The sequence below is a fragment of the Polistes canadensis genome, unplaced genomic scaffold, assembly GCF_001313835.1.
Source record: "Polistes canadensis isolate GaletaPanama2010 unplaced genomic scaffold, ASM131383v1 scaffold_210, whole genome shotgun sequence".
Classification (NCBI taxonomy): Eukaryota; Metazoa; Arthropoda; class Insecta; order Hymenoptera; family Vespidae; genus Polistes; species Polistes canadensis.
This window is the reverse complement of record NW_014569757.1, coordinates 214,318-235,769: the sequence shown is the minus strand read 5'-3', so window position 1 is coordinate 235,769 and position 21,452 is coordinate 214,318. Positions and strand designations below refer to the sequence as shown.

Here is a 21,452-nt window from a genome sequence, read left to right as displayed (position 1 = left end):
CAGTCGATGAGTATTAAGTATTCATTCATATTATTTGCTTTTCATTATGAACAACAATAACAAAATATAATTGCTTAATTAAAAGCGATCTATTTTGTTTTAATATTAATCGAACGATCATGGAAAATGTTCGATTTCTTTAGACGACATATGCTACGACATTTATTATGCTGAAAAAGGTCGGTGTGATATTAAGGTTTGAAAAAAAGAACAAAAAAAAAATAGAAAAGAAAATAGAATACTTTCTTTAATCATCGATTGGAAATCGATCGTGATCGATGATCAAAATTGTGCAAGCTAGCTTGACTCTTTGATGAATAATTAAAGAAAAAAAACATGAAATGCATGAAGAAAACCGACATGAAAATATGTTTAAATAATGTCCAATCGGTGAGCTTAACGTCTAACGATATAATACAATCAATCTTATTTCGATAGTCGAGGGAATAAACGAATGAATAAAAAACAGCGAATGGGAAAGGGGTAGAATTGTAGCGGTAGAAACGTGGAACTATCTTATCGACCACGATTTCGCTTCGGAGATTTTACCGAGGGAGGAAAAGATATAAAAAAAGAGAAAAAAATAGTCTACCAAATGAAATAAAAATAGGCCGAATTGAGAGGAATAGTACTACTACTAATAGTATTAGTAGCAATAACAAGAATGGTAACAGCAATAATAGTAAAAGGGGATTTTAAAGGAATGATGATCGTGTAATAGTCCTCTTAATTCTTCATCAAGGTAACATACTTGCCTAAAAAAAGATTTTTTATTCAAAATCATTAAATAAAAGAAAAACTCTACAAAGAATAATAATAATAAAAAGAAGAAGTAGGAAAAAAAGTGAAATGAGTTGCATTTAAGTTAGTCCAATTGTAGAGATTCGTGGAAAAGAAAGTAGATAATGTCGGTGTGTAGTCAGACGCAAGGAATCGCTATAACGGGGTAAAGGGAAAAAAAAAGGTAAAAGGTGGTAGGCGGTAGGCGGAGGGGGAGGGAGGGGGAGGGGATGGATGCGGGGGTGTGTAAAACGTGTGTAGGGGCGTGCGATCGGCGCGAACTTGCAGGACGCATGCGTACAAACGTAAAATCCGCTGTTGGTTTCCTTTTCTCGGTTTAATTCGGTTCGACTCGACTCGACACGGCGTGGCGCGTCGCGACACGCCACGAAACGGCACGCTACCACCCTGTACTTTTCGCACTATTACAATATACTATTACTGTTACTACTACTACTACTACTATTACTACTACACTGATACTAATACTAATACTATATTACTATTACTAGTAGGTATAGCTAGAAAGAAGAAGAAGAAGCAGCAGTAGGTAGGAGTAGTAAAAGTCAGCAACAGCAGCAATATTTTAACAGGCAACACAGTAATAGTAATAGTCAACAGTAACAGCAATAGTAACAGCAGTAGTAGTCAGCAGTAGTAGTAACAGCAACAGCAATAGCAGTAGTAGTCAGCAGTAACAGCAGTAGCAGTAGTAGTAACAATAACAGCAGTAGTAGTGTAGTAGTAGTAGTATAGAACGCATTCAAGGAGCACGCTCAGAAGCGCATTACTAACTCGGCGTCTTTCGACGTCGTCGGAGCGTCGCTCGCGTCGACGCTTTCAGTCTGATCCGTGCGCGCGAGTAGATAAAGACGACGTTCGTTCTGCGTTAGCAGCAACAGCAGCAGCAGCAGCAACAGCAGTATCACGTCTGCCCAATTTTTTCATCAGTTTTCTCTACTCTTCCTTATTTCCCTTCCTCTTCCCTCTTAATTTTTATCACCATTTCGTTTTCTTTTTCGGTTTATATCACATTTTTTCCTCTTTTTTATTATTATTATTATTATTATTTCAATTGTGTATTAACACACGTAATTCCCGTTGATAATCATTTCTCGTTCCCCTTTCATTTATATTATTCTCATGTTGCTAATAAATGTACGAGGATTTGATATCAGTCGATTTAAAGAAAAGTCGAGAATAGTCGAGGTTACGGAAAAAAATAATAAAAATGGAATAAAATAAGAAGTAGAAGTGTACGATCATCGTCGAATACGACATACGTCTTACGAAACTAAATAAAGGAAGTAAAAAGAAGAAGAATAAGAAGAAGAAGAAGAAGAAGAAGGAAAAGAATCGCTATGGGGAAGGTGTACGATACAAGCAACGAGTGCCGTCGCTGAGAAGATGCCACCGAGGAGGAAGTACGAGACATGAAGAAACCGCAACCAAGGGTGGGTATTCTAAGTGAAATTCTTATCCCATCCTCATTTTCTTTCTATCTCTTAATATCTATCTCTATCTCTTTCTCTCTATTTTATGGCATATATTATTCGAACAAAATTCTCTACCGAAAAGGAATAAAATATGACACAACGACGGCGTGCCGATGCTTATCGGGACATGTGTCCTACATCGATTCGTGTCTCCACCTCCATCGCAGTGTCTTTCTCTCTCTCTCTTTCTCTTTCTCTTTCTCTTTCTCTCCCTATATGCGTCGACCTCCTCCTTCGACCATTTTTCCCTCCCTATCTTTCTCACCCTCTCTCTCTCTCTCTCTCTCTCTCTCTTTCTTTCTTTTTCTCTCTCCATCTTTATCCCTATCTCTTGGTTAATTTCGCACCCTTTTATCATTCTAATCCCTCGTTTGCTTTTCTTCTCTCCCAACGAAATATAGACAGAAAAAAAGAAAAAGTGAGAGAGAGAGAGAGATAGAAAGAGAGAGGAAGTCATTCCGACTTCCCTTCCATGTCTGTCTATCCATTTTTCTCCATCGTTTGCCTTTCCGATGGTTGCTTGTTCGAAACGTCTACCTTCCGTTTGCCCTCGATCAATCCTTCGTAGGGAAGTTCGATCCGACGTGTGTTCCGGTCAGCTACCCCTCGTGTGTGCTGCGTTTAGCCAGTAAATCAGAACGCGCGTCCTTTCCCCCACCTTCCCACCCCTCTCTCCTGCTCTTCCTCTTATTCCACCTCTTCCTCCTCCTCCTCCTCCTCCTCCTCCTTTTATCCGTCATTCTTCACCTGCACACATTGTTCATAGCACGATAGCTGGTGCTTCGATTCGTTCGACCACGCGAGACACGAGCGTGCCAGATAATACAAAAACCTGGGCCGGATTCGTGCGTGAAATACGAACGTTTAAAACGTGTGAAACAATCATCCCTCTCTCTCTCTCTCTCTATCTCTTCTCTTTTTTTCTCTCTCTTTTTTTCTCCCTATCGTCCTCATATTCTCAGGGGCGAGAATACGAGCAAACGAGTGCCACCGACAAGGACGTTGGAAGCAACGAGCGCTCTTATCGGCATTTCGTGCACGCAGACTATCGATTCAAGCGACAAGGGGCCGGCCGTTACTACTGCTGTCATTATCGTTGCTTTTACTACTGCTACGGGGCCGCGTACCAACGCCAGTCATTGCTACTGTTACTCTACTGTTATTGCTTAAACCGCACTGTCTGTTGCTTCAACTCTAATACTACGATATATTCCTTTTATTCGTTTCGAAGAAAAACTCGCTCGCGCGTGTTCCTTTTTTTTACGTGTTAACCTCTCCCTCTTTTCCTCTTCCTCCTCCTTCTCCTTCCTCTTTCTCTTTTTCTTCCTCCTTCAGCTCCCTCATAGTCTTCTCTACATATCTTTCTCGCGTGACGTCATGAACGACCACAAAGCGAGCCAGTGCCCACCAAGCTCCGTTTCGATCGCAGTTACCGTGGACAACCACTACATTCGCCGACTATGACGACGATGACGACGACGACCGAAGAAAATCGACCGATTTACCAGCTCTACTGGTAGCAACGTGCTCTACGAAGGTCTCTCTCCCCCATGTCTTTCTTTCTTTCTCTTTCTTTCTATCTGTCTCATTCGCTTTCTCTCTCATAGTTTTTAAACAACACCACCAACTCCACGAGTTTTCATTCCGTTTAACCTTGCTGACACTCTTCTTCCCTCGGTCAAACTATTCGCGCATTCTGAGTACGCTCGGAATTATCGATTTTAAAAGTACGTGTATCGAGTCACGATCGGTTTTACTACTTACTCAAGTAACTTTTCACTTTTACTTTACTTTTAATGTTATATATATTCTCTCTCTCTCTTTCTCTTTCTTATTTACCATTATTTTATTTTCATTCAACCACCGATCAAATACCTTTACCTTTGTTCTCGAATTATTGGTTTATTTGTTGAATAATATTATTCTAAATAACGTGAAAAGTTTTCTAAAGGTAGAGCATAGTTGAACGTCATCGTCGTAGAGCCCGACGATGTTCAACTTTGATCGTCGACCTTATTGCATTGCACGAAGAACGACGCCGGTTTTCTTCCACCATGCCGGCAGGTGGTTCTTCTATTCCAACACTTTTGCTTGTCACATATATATATATATATATATATATGTGACAAGCATATATATATATATGTATATATATGCTTACAATCTTAAAGAAATTGAAATGAATCTTTCACGTTCCAAGTAATCATATTTCAAACGAACTAACGAATGAACGAACTAACGAAGCAGATACTTTCCTTTAAAGATCCGAGTAACGTGACCTAAGTTTGAACCCTTCTCGACGAAAAGCAAACCAGGTTCTTCCATTACGAGGTAGTCTATTTTTAGGGAAGGGGTTGTTACTGCCTCTTTCATGCTCGCGAATACCTCATTGATTCGACTAAATTTCTCTGCTAGGTGTCTCTGCGGGACTAACGACACGCGCCTTATTCCATTAAAAAATATCTTACACAGATAATAATAATAATAATAATAATCATTTATATTCCTTAATGATTTTTATACGTACATTTTTTTCAATCATTCATTTTTCTCTATACCATAATTGTTAATATATTTTTTTTTACTTCAAACAAATGTATTTCTTGATGATATAAGAAATTATATAAGTTTACGCATTAGTAACTTCAACAAAAAAGTTTATATACCATAATAGGTGTCCGATAAAGGTGGACACGTTAGAATAATCGATTCTTCCGAAGTACTTTATACATTTTATTCAAGTACGCGATAATGTTAGCCGAAGGGCACACAAAAGGAAAAAGATATTTATTTAATTCGCGACATTTGACACGAAAATGAAGAAAGAACAATTGACGAAGAATATAATATTAAGTATAATATAATTAAAATTATTTTTATATATAATTTCTCTCCCCCCCTTAAAACGCCCACTTGTATACCATGCAATACTTAGTTATTCTATACAATAACTGAATGAAACACATTAAAGATGACATAAACGGGATTGATGGAACAGATTTCTGAACTTCAAGCCACACCTACGAAATACCCTCACTTTCACCACCTCCCATCATCTTGAAGTTGGAAAAAAAAATTTGTACCGGCAACGAAAAGTTTTCTACGAGTTCAAATCTCTCTTGAAAAATTTATATTATACACGAGAAGATGGTCGAGATCTTTTTGACCACGAGCAAAAAAAGACTACGACTTTGTCTCTGCTTTATTTTCTTGTTTCTTTTTCTTTTCTTTTCTTTTTTGTCTTCTTCTTTTTTACGGATTGATCGATCTCGTTGTACCGAAAATAAATGGATCTCGAAAGGAAAAATAAGGTTCCCCCATTATCGTGGCGAGAAAATCCTTCGACTGGAAAATTTACTATACTTGGTGTTGTGTATCACACGTTTCGAAATTTAAGCCTTCGATAAAGGCCGTTTTCGACGTTTAGTGAACTACAAATTCAAGATGACCGTCTTAAATCATTTTTCCTTGGTTATTTATCGTATCAATTTATATTTTTCAATCTTTCATCAAACGGTATTTCAATGATTTATATTCAATTATAAAATGTTTGTCAATATTTTAAATAAATATTTTCTATTTTACGATAAAATATCCCAGCATGGTATTTTAACTGACGAAAAAAATGCAATTCGATATTGACGCTTAATTATTTTCATTAAACAAGATATTCATTGAATATTGATCGTGTATTATACAAAATACGAATAATAATTTAATCCAAATACTGATCGTATATAAGGTAAATAATGTTTCACTACGGTGATAAAATGTTTCAGACCGGTTCTTTATTCCTCGAAGCGTCGTATTAAAAAGGGGACTAAATTTCTTTAAAATACAAATGAACATTTCCTTTGGAAAATAAATATGTATCACTGATATAGAGGATATTAATTGCATAAAGTGAATATTCTCTTGTACGATGCAGTCAGATCTTCAACACAGAGATCATTCGTATTGTTTACGGCAACGGTGATGTGTTTACGACGTGTATCAATGAAACTATGGACATTTCATAGGCTAACCTAGTCAGATCCAACTGTCGACCATTGAAATCGAATTATGGGATGCATAGTATATACATATACATATACATATATATATAGTACACGTATACGTCATAAAGTAACGTCAGCGTACCCGTTCAACTAACAAATCTCGCAACTTTCAATCAAAACTAACCACGTGGTAATACGAAATAGGATATTCTTCTTTGTTCTATCTTCTTTTTCCTACGATAGAAATAAAAAAAAATAAATAAAAAAAAACAGAATAAAAACAAAGAGGTGCAAGATTGAGGAGCATAGTGACGACACGATTAATGTCGTTTATTTGTGAAACCATTAAATGGTCGTGTAATTGGAGCGTTCTAATTACATCGAAGCTACGTTTATTTTTCTTCCTTCCTTCCTTCCTTCCATTCTCGAAGCTGACCTCTCGTCGTCATCCGTGAAAAACGTTGAGAAATATCGACGTTTTTTCACGAAACTCTTCTTAATATCGCACTCTCAAACTCGGACACACACCGGTCCGAAGAGAAATCAAATGTAATAATAAACGGTGGAAGGCTTAACGATCGATTGAAACCGATGATATGATTGCAGGAAAACTTTTATCTTTCGGTGATCGAATTTATTTCAATACGATGCGATAATATATTATATATTGAGAATAAAACGATTGGCAACGAATCTATTCGAATTTAATGGGAACCGCGATTTCGAAAAATAAATCCGTTCATTTTTCTTCCCTTACTCTTATTTTCCCTCATCCAACAACCCCTTCCCTTCCCTTCCCTTCTTCTTCTTCTTTTTTTTCACATTTTTTTCCATTACAATATTACCAATATTTTTCAACCGATATTACTTTTATCTCGTCGAGCATTACGTCATAGCCACAACAATGCTCGTAATTATATAGGGATGAAAGGATTTTTTTCTTCTTCTTTTTTTCTTTTTTTTTTTTTTTTGATATTATTTAACATATCCTTCATCATCGTCGGTGTAGTTTAAATTCGCGAACACTGGAAATTTGATTTTGTACGGATATCACACTTCGTTAGTTCGATTTAAATCCTTTCGCAATTTCAAATCAATTTTCTAGTATATTCTCAATTTAGAATTGAAGCGTATACAATATGTAAAATTAAACGGAACGAAATTTTTTTTTTTTTTTTTTAGTTTCTAGAGTATTATACAAAAAATGTAATAGGAATGTATAGGGCAATTAGAAACGCATAGTTTAAAAAAATTGGTATATTAATAATCCTCTCTTCTTTGCGCAACGTTCATCGGTCAACAAAACAAAAAATGAAAAAAATGAAAGAAAAGAGAAAGAAGAGGAAGAAGAAAAAGGGGTGGGGGAGGGAGAGGGAAAAAAGAAAAAAGAAAAACTAGAAAATCCGCACAACGATATATACTTCTTATTTGAATGGCCTTGTTTTCTCTATTGTTTCCTACATTCAGCAACAACACTTGCTTTTCCAAGAGTAGACAGATAATATACGTTCGATCCATTTGTATAATGGTGTCGGTGCATTTTTTTTTTTTTTTCTATTCTATTCTATCTTCACTATTCCTCCTCCATTTCTTTTTCTTTTTCTATTTTATTTTTTTCTTTTGCTTTTGCTTTTATTTTTATTTTTCATTTTTTCCCTTTCTATCCCGGTTTTTCTTTTTCCTTTCTTTTTTCTTTTTTTTTTTCTTCTTCAAACGAATACCTATCGAACGAACGTGTCCATTACGAGCAAGTGCAACATCCGCGAGACGTCTATCGTTATATTAACGGGTCCGACATTGTTACGATGCGTTGATGAAAAATAAAAGAAGAAGAAGAAGAAAAAAAAAAAAGAAAGAAGCCACGGGTTTTCTTCCCTTTAAGCTCACCAACGAAATGGATTCCCGATGTTACGTGCGACGGGTTTTTTTTTTCTCGAAAAAGATATAAAATAAGAAAGAAGAAGAAAAGAAGAAGAAAAACTAAAGCGAAAAGAAAAAGAAAGAACGAAAAAGAAAGAAAGAAGAAAAGAATAGGAAAAGAAAATAGAAATAACCTAACCGGCTTATCGAACTCGTTTCAATTTTTTCAACGTTACTTTTCTCCTTGGGAATTACGTAGATAAATCGATAAAGAAAGATTCATCGTATATGAACAATTCCCGATTTGCCAATAATACTTGGCAAAGACTGCTATCCACCAAAAATAGAAAAAGGTTATATCACGAATATCAAAATTCTCAATCACAATTTATAGTATTATTACGATTTCGTGATGATTTTACGTTAGAGCCAGAGAGAATTGTATATATGTTACCGTCATAGCCGAAAATCCGCCATTGTTGGTAATTCCACGGCATTCTCATCAATGCAAAGAGCTTTTCGATGAAGTAGAAAACAGAAGAATTCTTCCAGTTTTTCCTAAGCATTGAACATAATACTTTGCCATTCTATAGAATATCAAATTATTATTTAAACAATGTTGAAAAGAATACATTCTCGGGCACAGACACACCCAGCCATACGCAACTCCTCCACCCCAAAACAACCCATACAATTGCAATGCTGTAAATTGTGCATCTTTGCAATTTCTTTGAAAAGTTTTGTTAAATATTTTTTACACTAAAAGTGAATAGATTTGAATGAAACTTATATTAAATTAAAGTACACTCTTTTGTCTACGCGTAGAATACCTTTACGAGTTATAAATCAATTTGCAAAGGTTTAGAAAATGTCAGAGAATGCACTGCTGCAAAATTGTGTATCTTTGCGTATTATTTGTGTATTATTTATATTTTAAAGTTAAAATAGAATTGTAGCCAAGTGAGATCCGTGCAAACGGATTATACAGATATATATATCATGCCATAAGCAGTTATGCAGATTGGTACTAGGCATGCTTTGGATTACCATGGATTTCTCTGTGTCAACTTCAAACGTATATTTCATACTAACGTTATAAGATCAAATATTAATATATTATATCATATCTGACATGTGGGTTTCTCATTTTAGAAATGGCCAGGAAATATAAAAATAATAAAAAAAGAACAAAAAGGGTTATATATAAATTATATTATTTAATTATATATTATTTATTATAGTCACACTTTTTTGCGCTTCAATAAATTGCACTGACAGTGATAGAAACGGACCATTTAACTAACTTAACAGTTAGTCCTGGAAATTAATATCGTTTCAGGGGTTACCTAATTAATCCAAATTTAGATTAATTACGACGACTAATTCGCCATTTTGTCGGAAAACTGGTTTTTTATCTTCTTTAAATAGATAAAATTATTGGCAATATACGTTGATGAAACTTTTTTTTTTTTTATATCGTATTCAATGCACTTGATAATACTAATATTTGATATTTTATTAAAATCAAATAATATTGTAAAACTTTATCTAAGTATGAACAACTTTGTTTTTCATTTATTTGCTTTTTGTACACTTTTAATTTGAAATTTGTTTTATTTGTATTGGACAATATGAACTTCGAATAAATAATTATTTTCAAATTGTCACACAAAAAATATTAATTAAATGTATTTCTTTATGTGTGTGTTTTTTTGTTAATTTATTATTCGAACGTAGGAACACAAATTAAAAAATAATCGAGTATTTTTAACAAGAGAGATAAAATAATATTGAAATGGATAAACTCGGTTCACGAGAAACGTGCGAAATCATACGAGATCAGAAAATTATCGAGAAAATACAAACCATTGTTTATAAATAAACGTAACAATGATGACCATTAAATAGGATCTCCTTGATTATACAAATTTTATTCATTGTTTTTATATTTCCTTGTCCACTATCCAAAATACACAAAAATCACATGTTACGATATAAACCACTGTAATATAATCTTCGTGATCTATTCTCGAAAGATCAACTACAAATTTCAATTTCAATTCTTTCACGTTGATATAACATGACGACACGAGTCTACTTGATTGCGTTTAAGAAGAACGTGTTGGCTAATAGCTTTCATGGCAATCTCACTCTAACTGCTTTTGCTATTGGATTGATCCCTTTCGGAACAAAAAATTCCTAGACATCAAATTATCTCTCAAGTAATCGATAAATCCTATAACCTTGAACATTTCTTTTCCTTTTTTTTTTCTTTTTAATTTCGATCTTAATGTATCACACATATCATATCACATGGTTGCTTGCTGTATGTCCGAAATATTAATGTATAAGAATATACCTAAATATTCGGTGTTTAAATGACGTATTTGGTATGTGTTTAAATTCACCAATGTGAATCTTGACATTTTCAAATGTTGATCTTTCACTGTAACATATACGTAAATAGTTAAGTCGAAGGAATTTGATCAATGTTCATCTCATCCTATTTTATCCAACAATTCGTGACACCTTTCTTATTTACCACTGTCTGACACGTCAATGAGTCAGTCGGTCAGTCAATATATTTTCTTTATCAACTTACAATATATATATAATTTACTATAAGATTGAATATTTGATATTCTTCACTTGTCTCGATCATATTTTGTTGTCTACATTGCCAGATAAATAAGAAAACTATCGGATTAGATGACAAATAGGAATAAAGAATATTTCGGTATACAACTTATCGTAATCGAAGAATACTTTAAATCGTCTCCATTTAAAAAAAAAAAAGTCTACTTTCTTTTTTTCTATCATTCACCTTTTCCAATATTCGATCGTTTAAATTTTAATCATTTATATTGAAGTACCAAGTTACCTCCAATGATAGATTTAAATAATAAAAGAAAGAAAAAAAGAGAGAGAGAGAGAGAGATTCTTTATTTTAATTTCTTTTTCTTTTTCTCGATGGAACATTTTTAATTTTAATACCATTTACAACTTTTTAAATTCTGTTTTCTATTTACACATTGAAAATGTTCGTAGTAAATGTGAATTCAATTCGAGAGACAATTGTGACAATTAAACTTTATAGATTTTTCTATATCAAAGATTCGTTACATTTCAATACCATATCCCATTTGATTCAAAAACGATAGACATCTTCGATTAAATGTAAATCAGTGATATCATCCAGACGATCTTTTTCATCAAGTATCCTTAAATGTAATTGAATGAGTGTCTAGAAAAAGAACGTAAGTTAAATATCAATCGATTTACGAGAAACGAGTGTGAAAAGTAATTTAACTACCTCAAATTGTATTAAATTATTATTTAATATAGTATGGTGTAATATACGTTTTCTATATATATTCTACTTTTTAAAATAATTAATAATACAATATAATGAAGAATGTGTTGAATTAAACAAATCATTTTTTAATGTGTATATCTATATAATACTTTTCAGAAAACATTAAAAAAAAAAAAGATAAGTGTTCAAAATACAACGTTTTGTAGTAAAATGTAATAGAATTATTCAAGAGATAATTTCAAGATAAATTAACAATTTTGTTTAAATAAGAAACCTACATAATTTACAATAGCAACATATCCAACAAAAAATGAAAATAAATGAAGTAACATTGTTTTTAGACACAGTATTAACACTGAATATATTTTAATAGACACTTAATATAATATATTAATAAAAATTAACATTTTGTTTAAATAAGAAACCTACATTATTTACAATAGCAACATATCCAAGAAAAAAGGAAAATAAATGAAGTAACATTGTTTTTAGACATTGTGTTAACACTGAATATGTTTTAGTAGACAATATAATATATTAATAAACAAACGTATTAATTAAATATTATTGATTTGATATGATAATAGGAAAGGTGGGTTTCTTCGAGCCAGGGCAGGCGGTAGCAGAGCCGTGATCAAAATGAACCTGATTAACATGGACGCGGAAAACCGCGTGGTTCTTAACGTGGGTGGGATCCGGCATGAAACATATAAAGCCACCTTGAAGAAGATCCCAGCAACTAGGCTCTCGAGGTTGACCGAAGCCCTCGCGAATTATGATCCGATCTTGAACGAGTACTTCTTCGACAGGCATCCAGGTGTTTTCGCACAGGTTCTTAATTATTATCGTACCGGAAAGCTTCATTATCCAACTGACGTTTGTGGACCGCTATTCGAAGAGGAACTCGACTTTTGGGGTCTCGATTCCAATCAAGTCGAACCTTGTTGTTGGATGACCTATACTCAGGTATCAATCAGATCTTCATTCTCTCTCTTTATATTATATAATCCATGTTCTTTGCACCAAGCTTCGCATAATAGTCAAATATTTAATCGTTAAGTCGACTCGATTCCATCTTCGTTTATCATTTCTCTTCGATTTGTATAGAGAGACAACAACAAAAATAAAATAAAGAAATAAAATTAACATCTATCTAATAAATTGAATAACACAACCCTTTGCGGTTTGATAGTATTATTATTATTAATCCGGTATTTTCAATTTTAATTGATTCGTAATTTTGATTATATTTTTATTTCTATATTTTAAACGATTTAATGGAATATATATATAATATATTTTTAAATACTATATGGTTCACATTTTAAACGATCGGACTCGAGTCAAACACCGCAAAGGTATTAATATCATTGATTTTATACCATAATGATTTTTTTTAATCGAACAATATAATAAAAAAAGAAAAAAGAAAAGCTTGATAAAAAGAAATGATAATCGTCAAAAACAATCGTTACTTATACCAATGATTCGTCGAGGGGATTCGGATAAGACACCTCGTTTATTTCATCGCAACAACCCCTCGATTGAAAATTTGTTCAAAAGTTATTCTCTCGTCTTTCCTTAGGATAATAAACGGGGATAATGTAATTCCTTGTTGTTGGATATAATAAAAATAAATGTGTCTTTAGACCTTTTTTTCTGATTGAAAGCGAGCGCAAAAAAAAAAAGAAAGAATGGAAAGAAACGAAATAAAAAAAGAGAATAAAAAAGAAAATATAAAGAAAGAAAAAGAAGACAGAGAGAGAGAGAGAGAGAAATAAAAATGAAAAATAAAATGAAATAAGGATAATCAAAGCTTAACGACATTTAGTATATCCCTTTAAAAAGTCATATCACTTTTTTGGTCGTGTTTGAATTCGTATCAAATGTTGGAGCCTACTTGTTCACGTAAGTAGGCAAGACATTTTTAAAAAGAAATCTTCAACGTACGAGTTTTTAAAGGAGCAAAAGAGAGAAAGAGATAGAAAGAGAAAGAAAGAAAGAGAGAGAGAGAGAGAGTCTCTCGTTAATCCTCTGCTCTGGTATTACTATACTATACTATCGTCATTGCTACAAATGTGGGAAGATCTTAATGAGAGAGGATCTCGCGAACTCGGTGCAAACGGTCGTTCCGTGGGATGATTTCGTAACGAGGTTTCTTAACGAGCGAGAGTTACCACCAGACGATTCCGACATCCTCGTGTCAGGCCGATCTCAGGATTCACCCAAGCTTACACGGCTTTAAAACACCCACACCATCCTGTAACTTTAAACGGAAATTCGAACTAAAACATAACAAAAAAATAAAAATGTAATTTATTAAAAATCAAACTCTTAGTTATATCCGCCGATAGAAAAGAAGCACCAAAAATCCTAAATGAAAATTGATGAATAAATATTTGAGATTATTTTTTTAAAGATTACTATTTTTATAGGGGTTTTCATATAATTAAAATCGTTCGTGATGGTAACTATGTGATAATGTTATAAATCAAATTATGGGATGATTTATTTGATTTATTATAATTATTTATATGCTGGAAAATAAGTCATAAATTTCAATTTTAGGTGGATTTTTTTATCTTTTTTGATTTATTTAATCCAACATTATAATTATCGATACGTAATAATTAAATATCGATGCTTACTTATTTATATCGAACAATATATTCATATAATATACTACTGATCATTTATTTGACAAAATACTGATCATCAAATAGATAGAAATGATGTTATAACAATAATCTAAATACTAGAAACAATAAATTTCTTTAAGCAATTCCGTAGTAGTCACTTTTATTGTATTTTCTTAGAAATATGAATAATGTATTAGATCTATTTCTAACCAAACAATATTCCACAGATTCTGTTGATCTCGGAAGTCTGGGAATTGATGATTTATTATCTCGTAACTTCGGAAAATCATAGTCAACCGATATTTCTTGCCAGACTTTAAACGAATGACGAATTCGAATTCTATTTATTTCGATCATTTGAATCAAAAGTGACTCTTATCCAACATATCTGTAAAATACTATCGTATTGCATTATGTATGAACCGTATTACAGATTTGACATACATTTTACATCATATTTCATCGACAATATTAATACCAAATATTCTATATATGCAGGAAATTTTAAAATATATATATATGGATATGATTTCAGGGGTAATTTTTTCACTATGTTAAAATAAATGAAAAAAAAAATTCATATAATCATATTCCCGATATGACCTTATTTCCAAATTATAATCGTTTTTCTATTATACACATTGTTATGTGCATAATGCAACATGATTTTCATAGAAATTGTTCGAAGTGGCCACCATCGGTTTCCCCATGTGCACGTCTTATTATATATTTTTTTATTTACTCTTTGAAAAATATGTTGCCTGATATATTAACAATTTTCTTGAATATAATAGACACAATACTTCGATATTGTTAACTGAAAATCTTAAATAATAGTCAAACGGATTTAAATTAGTCATATGAACTTGTTTTTTTTTTATTTCAACATAATAATCCTCGAAAATTCTACATCTATGTTGGATGAATAAATTATAATATTATTGTTACGTTGAAAGTAATATAAGCAATAAAGTTAATAGAATAATCATGTTCTATTACATAAATTTGATGGAATAGTAATTAACAAATTTTCATTGAAAAATATAGATATATATATATATATCTGTTCTAATGCTAAAACAAGTAGCTTTATATGATAACGAATTATCTATTATACATCAATGAAATTGAATTATCATCTCGTGTAATACGTATAATATAACTTTGTTTATATCAATTAACATATGATAAAAGTTTTATTTCAACTTAAATATTATAAATAAGTGCAATTATATTATTATGGGTAAAAAGAGAAAAGAAAAAAAAGAAAAGAAAAATTCTTCCTCCTTCAAATGAGAAATAATGTTTGAAGATAAACAGGAAGCTCGTTAAAATCGTTCATTCGACCAAATCCACGGCGTTTATGATCCATTCCTATCGAGTTGCGGTTATCGTTGAACGCTTTGTTAAATTATTCCTAGTATAATACTATAGTACCGATATCAGAGCAGTTAATTGGCATTTGATAATTATTTCACAAGACTAGCATGATTAATTAATAAAATCGATCTTCGACGTTATTATAACTTCGATAACGAATAATAATAATGAGAATAAATTGTTAAGAAGAAGAAGAAGAAAAAGTTAAAAAACAAAGAAGATTTTGTGCCCTAAAAATAATATTAATAATAATAAAAATAAAGTATCGCTAAAGGATCGAGAGAAATTTCATTGAAAATGCTTTTAGGAGTCCTAAAGTTGGATAATCTCATCCCTCTTGATGGACCCCGGTGCTTCTTTTCGAATCGAATGGTTTATCTCGAATGTATCCACTCGAGAATAGTTCAATATCTAGAATTCATAAAAAACTACTTCCTATTCATTCCGACGAATATCAAATACCATCAGCATTTATATCAAAGAAAAAAAAAAACAACGCGAAAAGTCCAATACAAGATAAATATATTTTGTGTTTTCTATTACACACAAGGGAATCTCACTCAGGACAAAAATATTTTTCTTTCCGTTTAATCCTTCATTCCTTTGCCCTGCCCCTCCCACCGTCTCCCACCTTTTTCCTCGACATTTTATTATACATATTTATTTATTTTTTTTTGTTTGTTTGTTTTATATATATATTCAAAAAAAATATTGAATATTCTCCGGCATAACGACGAACGACGATATTTATGCAAATAATATTGAAACAACTATCGCGATATTATTTTTACATCGTTTACGTGGTTTCTAACAAACAAAAAAGTACACGCCTTTCGTTATCGATTTTATCGCAAAAGAAAAGAAGAAAAAAATAATAATAAAAAGAAAGTACACAGCACTCGCAAATCAAAGTTTAAAAAAAGCGGCCCGGTATCGTGAATAATGTATTGTACATACACACGCTTGTTGCACGCGTTTTTATCTCGTCTCGAGGAAATTGTTGAAAAGCATTTCTCGTAAAGGAAAGAGAGAGAGAGAGAGAGAAAGAGAGAGCGAGAGAGAGCGAGAGCGAGAGAGAGAGAGAAAGAAAGAAAGAGAAAGAAAGAAATTCACAGGTACGAATAACGATCGTTGTTGCCCCTTCCCCTTGACGCATCGTCTATCGTCGACTCCATCATCCATCATCAGCATCGGGACACACAGGAAACCCTGACGGTCCTGGACAGGTTGGATTTGGACACTGAAAAACCTACGGACGAGGAACTGGCTAGAAAGTTTGGCTTCGAGGAAGCATATTACGAGGGCACCCTCACCTGGTGGCAAAAGCTCAAGCCTCAAATGTGGTCGCTCTTCGATGAACCCTACTCCTCACCTACCGCCAAGGTCAGTTACGATCCAAAAAATATTATCATTGTATTCCAATTATAGGTAACGAGAGTTCGTAAACTTGAGAAAATTTTCCCTATATATATTTTATTTATATAATTTTCACATTGATAAATGCAACTCCTATTGTTCTTATCTCAAAATTTTGATAAAATAAATTAATAATTGTCTATGATTTAATGATATTTAGTATGTATTTTGTTGTATTGTCGAATGCTTATCTCTAATCGTATATTAGGGATTTTCCTTTTTGGGCTATTATAACTTTATAGGATTAAACGTGCTTAATTGATTACTATTTGTTTGTCGTGTTTGTAACAGTTATGTAACAGTATTATAACACCACCGACCATATTCCAGTTTACCTTTGCACCAAAGAAGAGTGGTTACCAGTTATCGGTTTCTTGTTATTTAATGGTAAAATACATTAAGAGGTAAAATTCATTCAAAGACTACTTATAGGAATATTACGACAAACAAAATGGGTTAAGTAATTTAGCATAATCAAGCTTGTAACAATCAAGAATGGAATAAAACAACCGATTGAAATAGAAATATACGTGCGGAATTTGACGATACAATAATAAATGACATAAAATAATATCATAATATAAGGTTAAAGATAATTATTGATTTATTTTCGTAATTATTCTTTCTTATACGTAAATTTATTACATTTGTCCTTTCTACAGTTCAACATCGCAATCAATAGGAGGGAATAAAATGTATCGGATATTACGGTACTATATCTATCGAGTCTCCCCTACGATATGCTTTTCTTTTTCCCTCCTTCTTTTTCACCCCCTTAACGTTTACATTTCTCTCGTTTCGCTCGCTCTTAAGCTATTATCGTAATTTCTCTTTTTCTTTATCCGTTCTGTTAGTAGGTATACATCATATATATACACATACACGCACAGAGATAAAACAAACAAACTTACACGCTCAAAAAGTCCAGCCTCTCATTTATCCCAACTATTATATTGTTCGCCCTTAACATAAGATCGAGTAGAGTATGATAGCCCATTTTCATGTTTCCCCCCTTAAGTTCCCTCGATGATTCATCTTATCGGATGGAGTGGGGAATATCTCGTGCTATTTTTTTTTCCCCCCTTAGACGTACTTTTCTCTCGGTTCTTGTTGTTCAACGGCAAATGATTCAGCCCGGAGCTATTCTTGACGATTTTTCACTTCCCTCTTCGAACGACGATATTTGTCACGAAGTACCTTTAAATCCGCAATATCAGTGTCTACCTTTTGAAAATATGGCTTTGCATATTTATGTTGACGCGTAAAAGAAAAAAAAAAAAGGAAAAAGGACCAAAAATTCTACAGTCGGAAAGAGAAAAAAAGGGTGATATGTAGATAGGGGAGGAAAAGAAGAAAAAAAATAAACGAAACGAATTTATGTTCACGTTCCTATTTTCACGTCCACCTTGCTTCTTCTATTATAAATCATTTTATATTACTTTCTTCGTTCCCAACTGTCTGATCATAAATTACTTACATCGATGAAACCTTCCGACGTACTTACATCGTCGTTATACTACAAAAGTGTAATGGCCCTAACACCAAAGAGTAGAAAAATATTTTCTAATTTTTGCTATATCGTTTCATACCTACCCAACTACCCCTATCAGTGTTTATTTTTTCTTGTTTTTTCTTTCTCGAAAACCCACTCGAGCGAAATAATTGCTACTCGATTTAACGGAAAAATTGTATACAAAAATGATTAAAACAAGAATAATTAAGAGCGAATAAGTAAGTGCATCGGTCGAGGGGGTGTTCGAGAGTTTAATTTTTGTTGTTGCAATACTTATATTTTTATTTGATTTGTTTTCATTTTATTATATTTTTCGTTTACACATATCAACGAACGTAAAAGAAAAGAAGAAGTAAGATAATCAAATGGAATGGAACAGTTCCGTTTTGTTATTACGTAATAGATATCTTTATCAAGCCTTTGTATGTCCGATTCTTCAACAGGTAATCAGCATAATTTCGGTCTTCTTCATCTGCATCTCCATATTGTCATTCTGCCTGAAGACTCATCCCGATATGCGCGTACCAGTAATAGTTAATCGTTCGGTGAAGACGGGAAACGCGACGACATGGGTTTTAGACAAGACGCGTACGAACGCCCACGATTTCTTCTTCTACATCGAGTGTGTCTGCAACGCATGGTTTACCTTGGAGTTTCTAATAAGAATAACGGCTAGCCCAAATCGTTGCGTATTTATTAAAAGTTCGGTCAATGTTATCGACATGGTAGCAACGTTGAGTTTTTACCTTGATTTGGCGTTGCAAAAATTCGCATCGCATTTGGAAAATGCAGACTTTCTCGAGTTCTTGAGCATAATACGTATAATGAGACTGTTCAAGCTTACCCGTCATTCGTCCGGCCTGAAGATTTTGATCCAAACATTCCGTGCCTCGGCGAAGGAACTTACCCTCCTGGTATTCTTTTTAGTCCTCGGCATTGTTATATTCGCAAGTCTGGTTTATTACGCCGAGAGGACTCAATCCAATCCTCAAAACGACTTCAAGAGCATACCTCTCGGCTTATGGTGGGCTCTGGTAACGATGACAACGGTTGGTTATGGGGATATGGTACCGAAGACATACGTGGGGATGTTCGTTGGTGCGCTATGCGCCCTGGCCGGTGTCCTCACGATCGCCCTGCCGGTGCCCGTGATCGTCAGCAACTTTGCGATGTATTACAGTCACACGCAGGCGCGAGCAAAACTACCAAAGAAGAGACGTCGCGTATTACCGGTCGAACAACCAAGGGTCAGAGCATCTGGTGCACCTCCCGGTGTTGGACCAGCTGGAATTGGTGCTCCTGGCGTTGGTAGTACCGTTGGTGGACCTCCTGGTGTCGGAGGACACGGACCAACTAGCCAACATACCACAACTGGTGGGGGCCCTCCGTCCTCTGGCGCCACGCACGGACAGCAACCGGCCGGTGGTTGCCCTCCTCCTCATCAGGGGCCTCAGAACCGTAGGATGAACGCCATCAAGACCAATCATCCCAAGGATCCGTTCGCCACTAAATCAGGTATCCTGAAATTCTCTTTCTTTCTTCTTGATTAACAAGGGTAACGAAAAATTCTTCAATCTTTACACTTCCATTTCTTAAATTAACTTCAATTACCTGAATTTCAAATATAAACCTAATTTTTTCTTTTTTTTTTATTACTTTCATACAACTTTTCACGTTTAATAGAATTATCCTATATCGTTTATATAATATTCAAACAAGTATACAATAACGAAAAACAACAAAATATTGTTTCCTCTTATTTGTGCATCTAGTCGTGTAGTCGATTTTCCTTTTTCTCGTACGGTGGGTTCCAGAGGAAGACCGGAGGAACTCTAACCTGCAGACCAACGGGACCAAGACTACCGGAGGTTTGGGTTAAGCCGATACCATGGCTACTCTCCACTGCCGATGCGTTCGCCGAACGGAAATAGAAGAAGAATAAGTAGAAGAATAAAAGGAGGATGACAGAGTCGAAGGTTAGAGGGAACAGCTCGCAAGTCCGCTCGATGATCGATTAACTTTGCGGACATTATTATACCGAAAGACAGTTACCAACTGTTTTTCGGAACACGATATTAATTTATTTCCCTCTCACTCGCTCCTTCGCTCGCTCATTCGTTTTCTCTCTCTCTCTCTCTCTCTCTTTCTTTCTTTCTCTTTCTCTCTTCCATTCACCCCTTTCACTCAAACATTTTTCTCACTTTCTCTGATAAACGTAAAACAAGCACGATATCAAAGTAAAACATTCGATTTTAAATCTCTGATCGCTTCGCTGTTAGAAAAAAGAATATTTAAAAATGTATTATTTATTATTATTATTTATTATTTATCAATGATCTGTTTTAAACAATTATTTCTTCCCTAAAACACGATATACATATTATATTGCCAAAAAAATATACGATTAACTCCTTTTACTTGCGTTAGGGTAGATCAATATTCTTTTTATTTTAATCGTGTAAGTGTATTCCTATTATTTTCGATCTTTAATCAATATTTTTAAATAACGCGGGGAGGATAGTAGAAAAGCGGTAAATATAACTCTCGTAGGATACGCAACGCTCATTAAATATCGAAGATAGGTTATCCTCTCTACGTAATAATAGGATTGAGGTCAAGGGGAAAAAAGTAGAAGAAAATGGAAATGAAGAAGAAGAAGAAGAAGAAAAAGAAAAAGACAAAAAGAAATAGAAGACAAACGAAAAAAGAAAGAAAGAAAAAAAAGTAACGTGTAATTGTGGGAGACTTTGAAAAGGGTGATGAACGACGAGTCTGTAAGTTGGAAAAAAAGAAGAATAAGAAGAAAAAGAAAGAAATCAAGAAACAAAATGAAAATAAAAAGAGGTCGAAAGTTACACATATATATATACATATACGAATTTCTCTTCGTTCATTCGAATTATCGTGACTTCTTTGACTATTACACATTTCAAATGGACGGAGCTTATATCGAAACGTTTCGATACGCAACAAGGATTACGCGTAAGCGAGCATTTATACCCATCCGTTACGGAATGCATGTTATAGTCTAAGGTCGGACTAGGAATGTCTATC

At 33.6% G+C, this 21,452-nt stretch overlaps 1 protein-coding gene across 4 annotated transcripts; it reads left to right on the top strand.

Moving 5' to 3' along the window:
- Window positions 1–1,510: 1,510 nt before the first annotated feature.
- Window positions 1,511–21,191, top strand: LOC106790015 (potassium voltage-gated channel protein Shaw-like). 4 transcript variants are annotated; one of them, XM_014754645.1, is made up of 5 exons: window positions 1,511–2,234; window positions 12,038–12,416; window positions 16,673–16,852; window positions 18,842–19,913; window positions 20,213–21,191. In XM_014754645.1, the coding sequence occupies exons 2-5, from the start codon at window positions 12,090–12,092 to the stop codon at window positions 20,275–20,277; spliced, it is 1,644 nt and encodes a 547-aa protein (XP_014610131.1). In that variant the 5' UTR covers window positions 1,511–2,234; window positions 12,038–12,089; the 3' UTR covers window positions 20,278–21,191. The 4 variants fall into 4 exon arrangements, with proteins under 4 accessions (XP_014610131.1, XP_014610134.1, XP_014610130.1 ...); XM_014754648.1 differs by having other exon boundaries at window positions 1,514–2,234; window positions 16,658–16,852; window positions 20,171–20,258; XM_014754644.1 differs by having other exon boundaries at window positions 1,515–2,234; window positions 16,658–16,852.
- The last annotated feature ends 261 nt before the right edge of the window (window positions 21,192–21,452 follow it).

Bases quoted from the DNA above. Each gene is read 5' to 3' on its own strand.
- LOC106790015 (XM_014754644.1), top strand. From the start codon at position 12,090: ATGAACCTGATTAACATGGACGCGGAAAACCGCGTGGTTCTTAACGTG. The intron at 16,853-18,841 runs GTCAGTTACGAT...ATTCTTCAACAG, and splicing joins ACTCCTCACCTACCGCCAAG to GTAATCAGCATAATTTCGGT. The intron at 19,914-20,212 runs GTATCCTGAAAT...GGTGGGTTCCAG, and splicing joins TCCGTTCGCCACTAAATCAG to AGGAAGACCGGAGGAACTCT.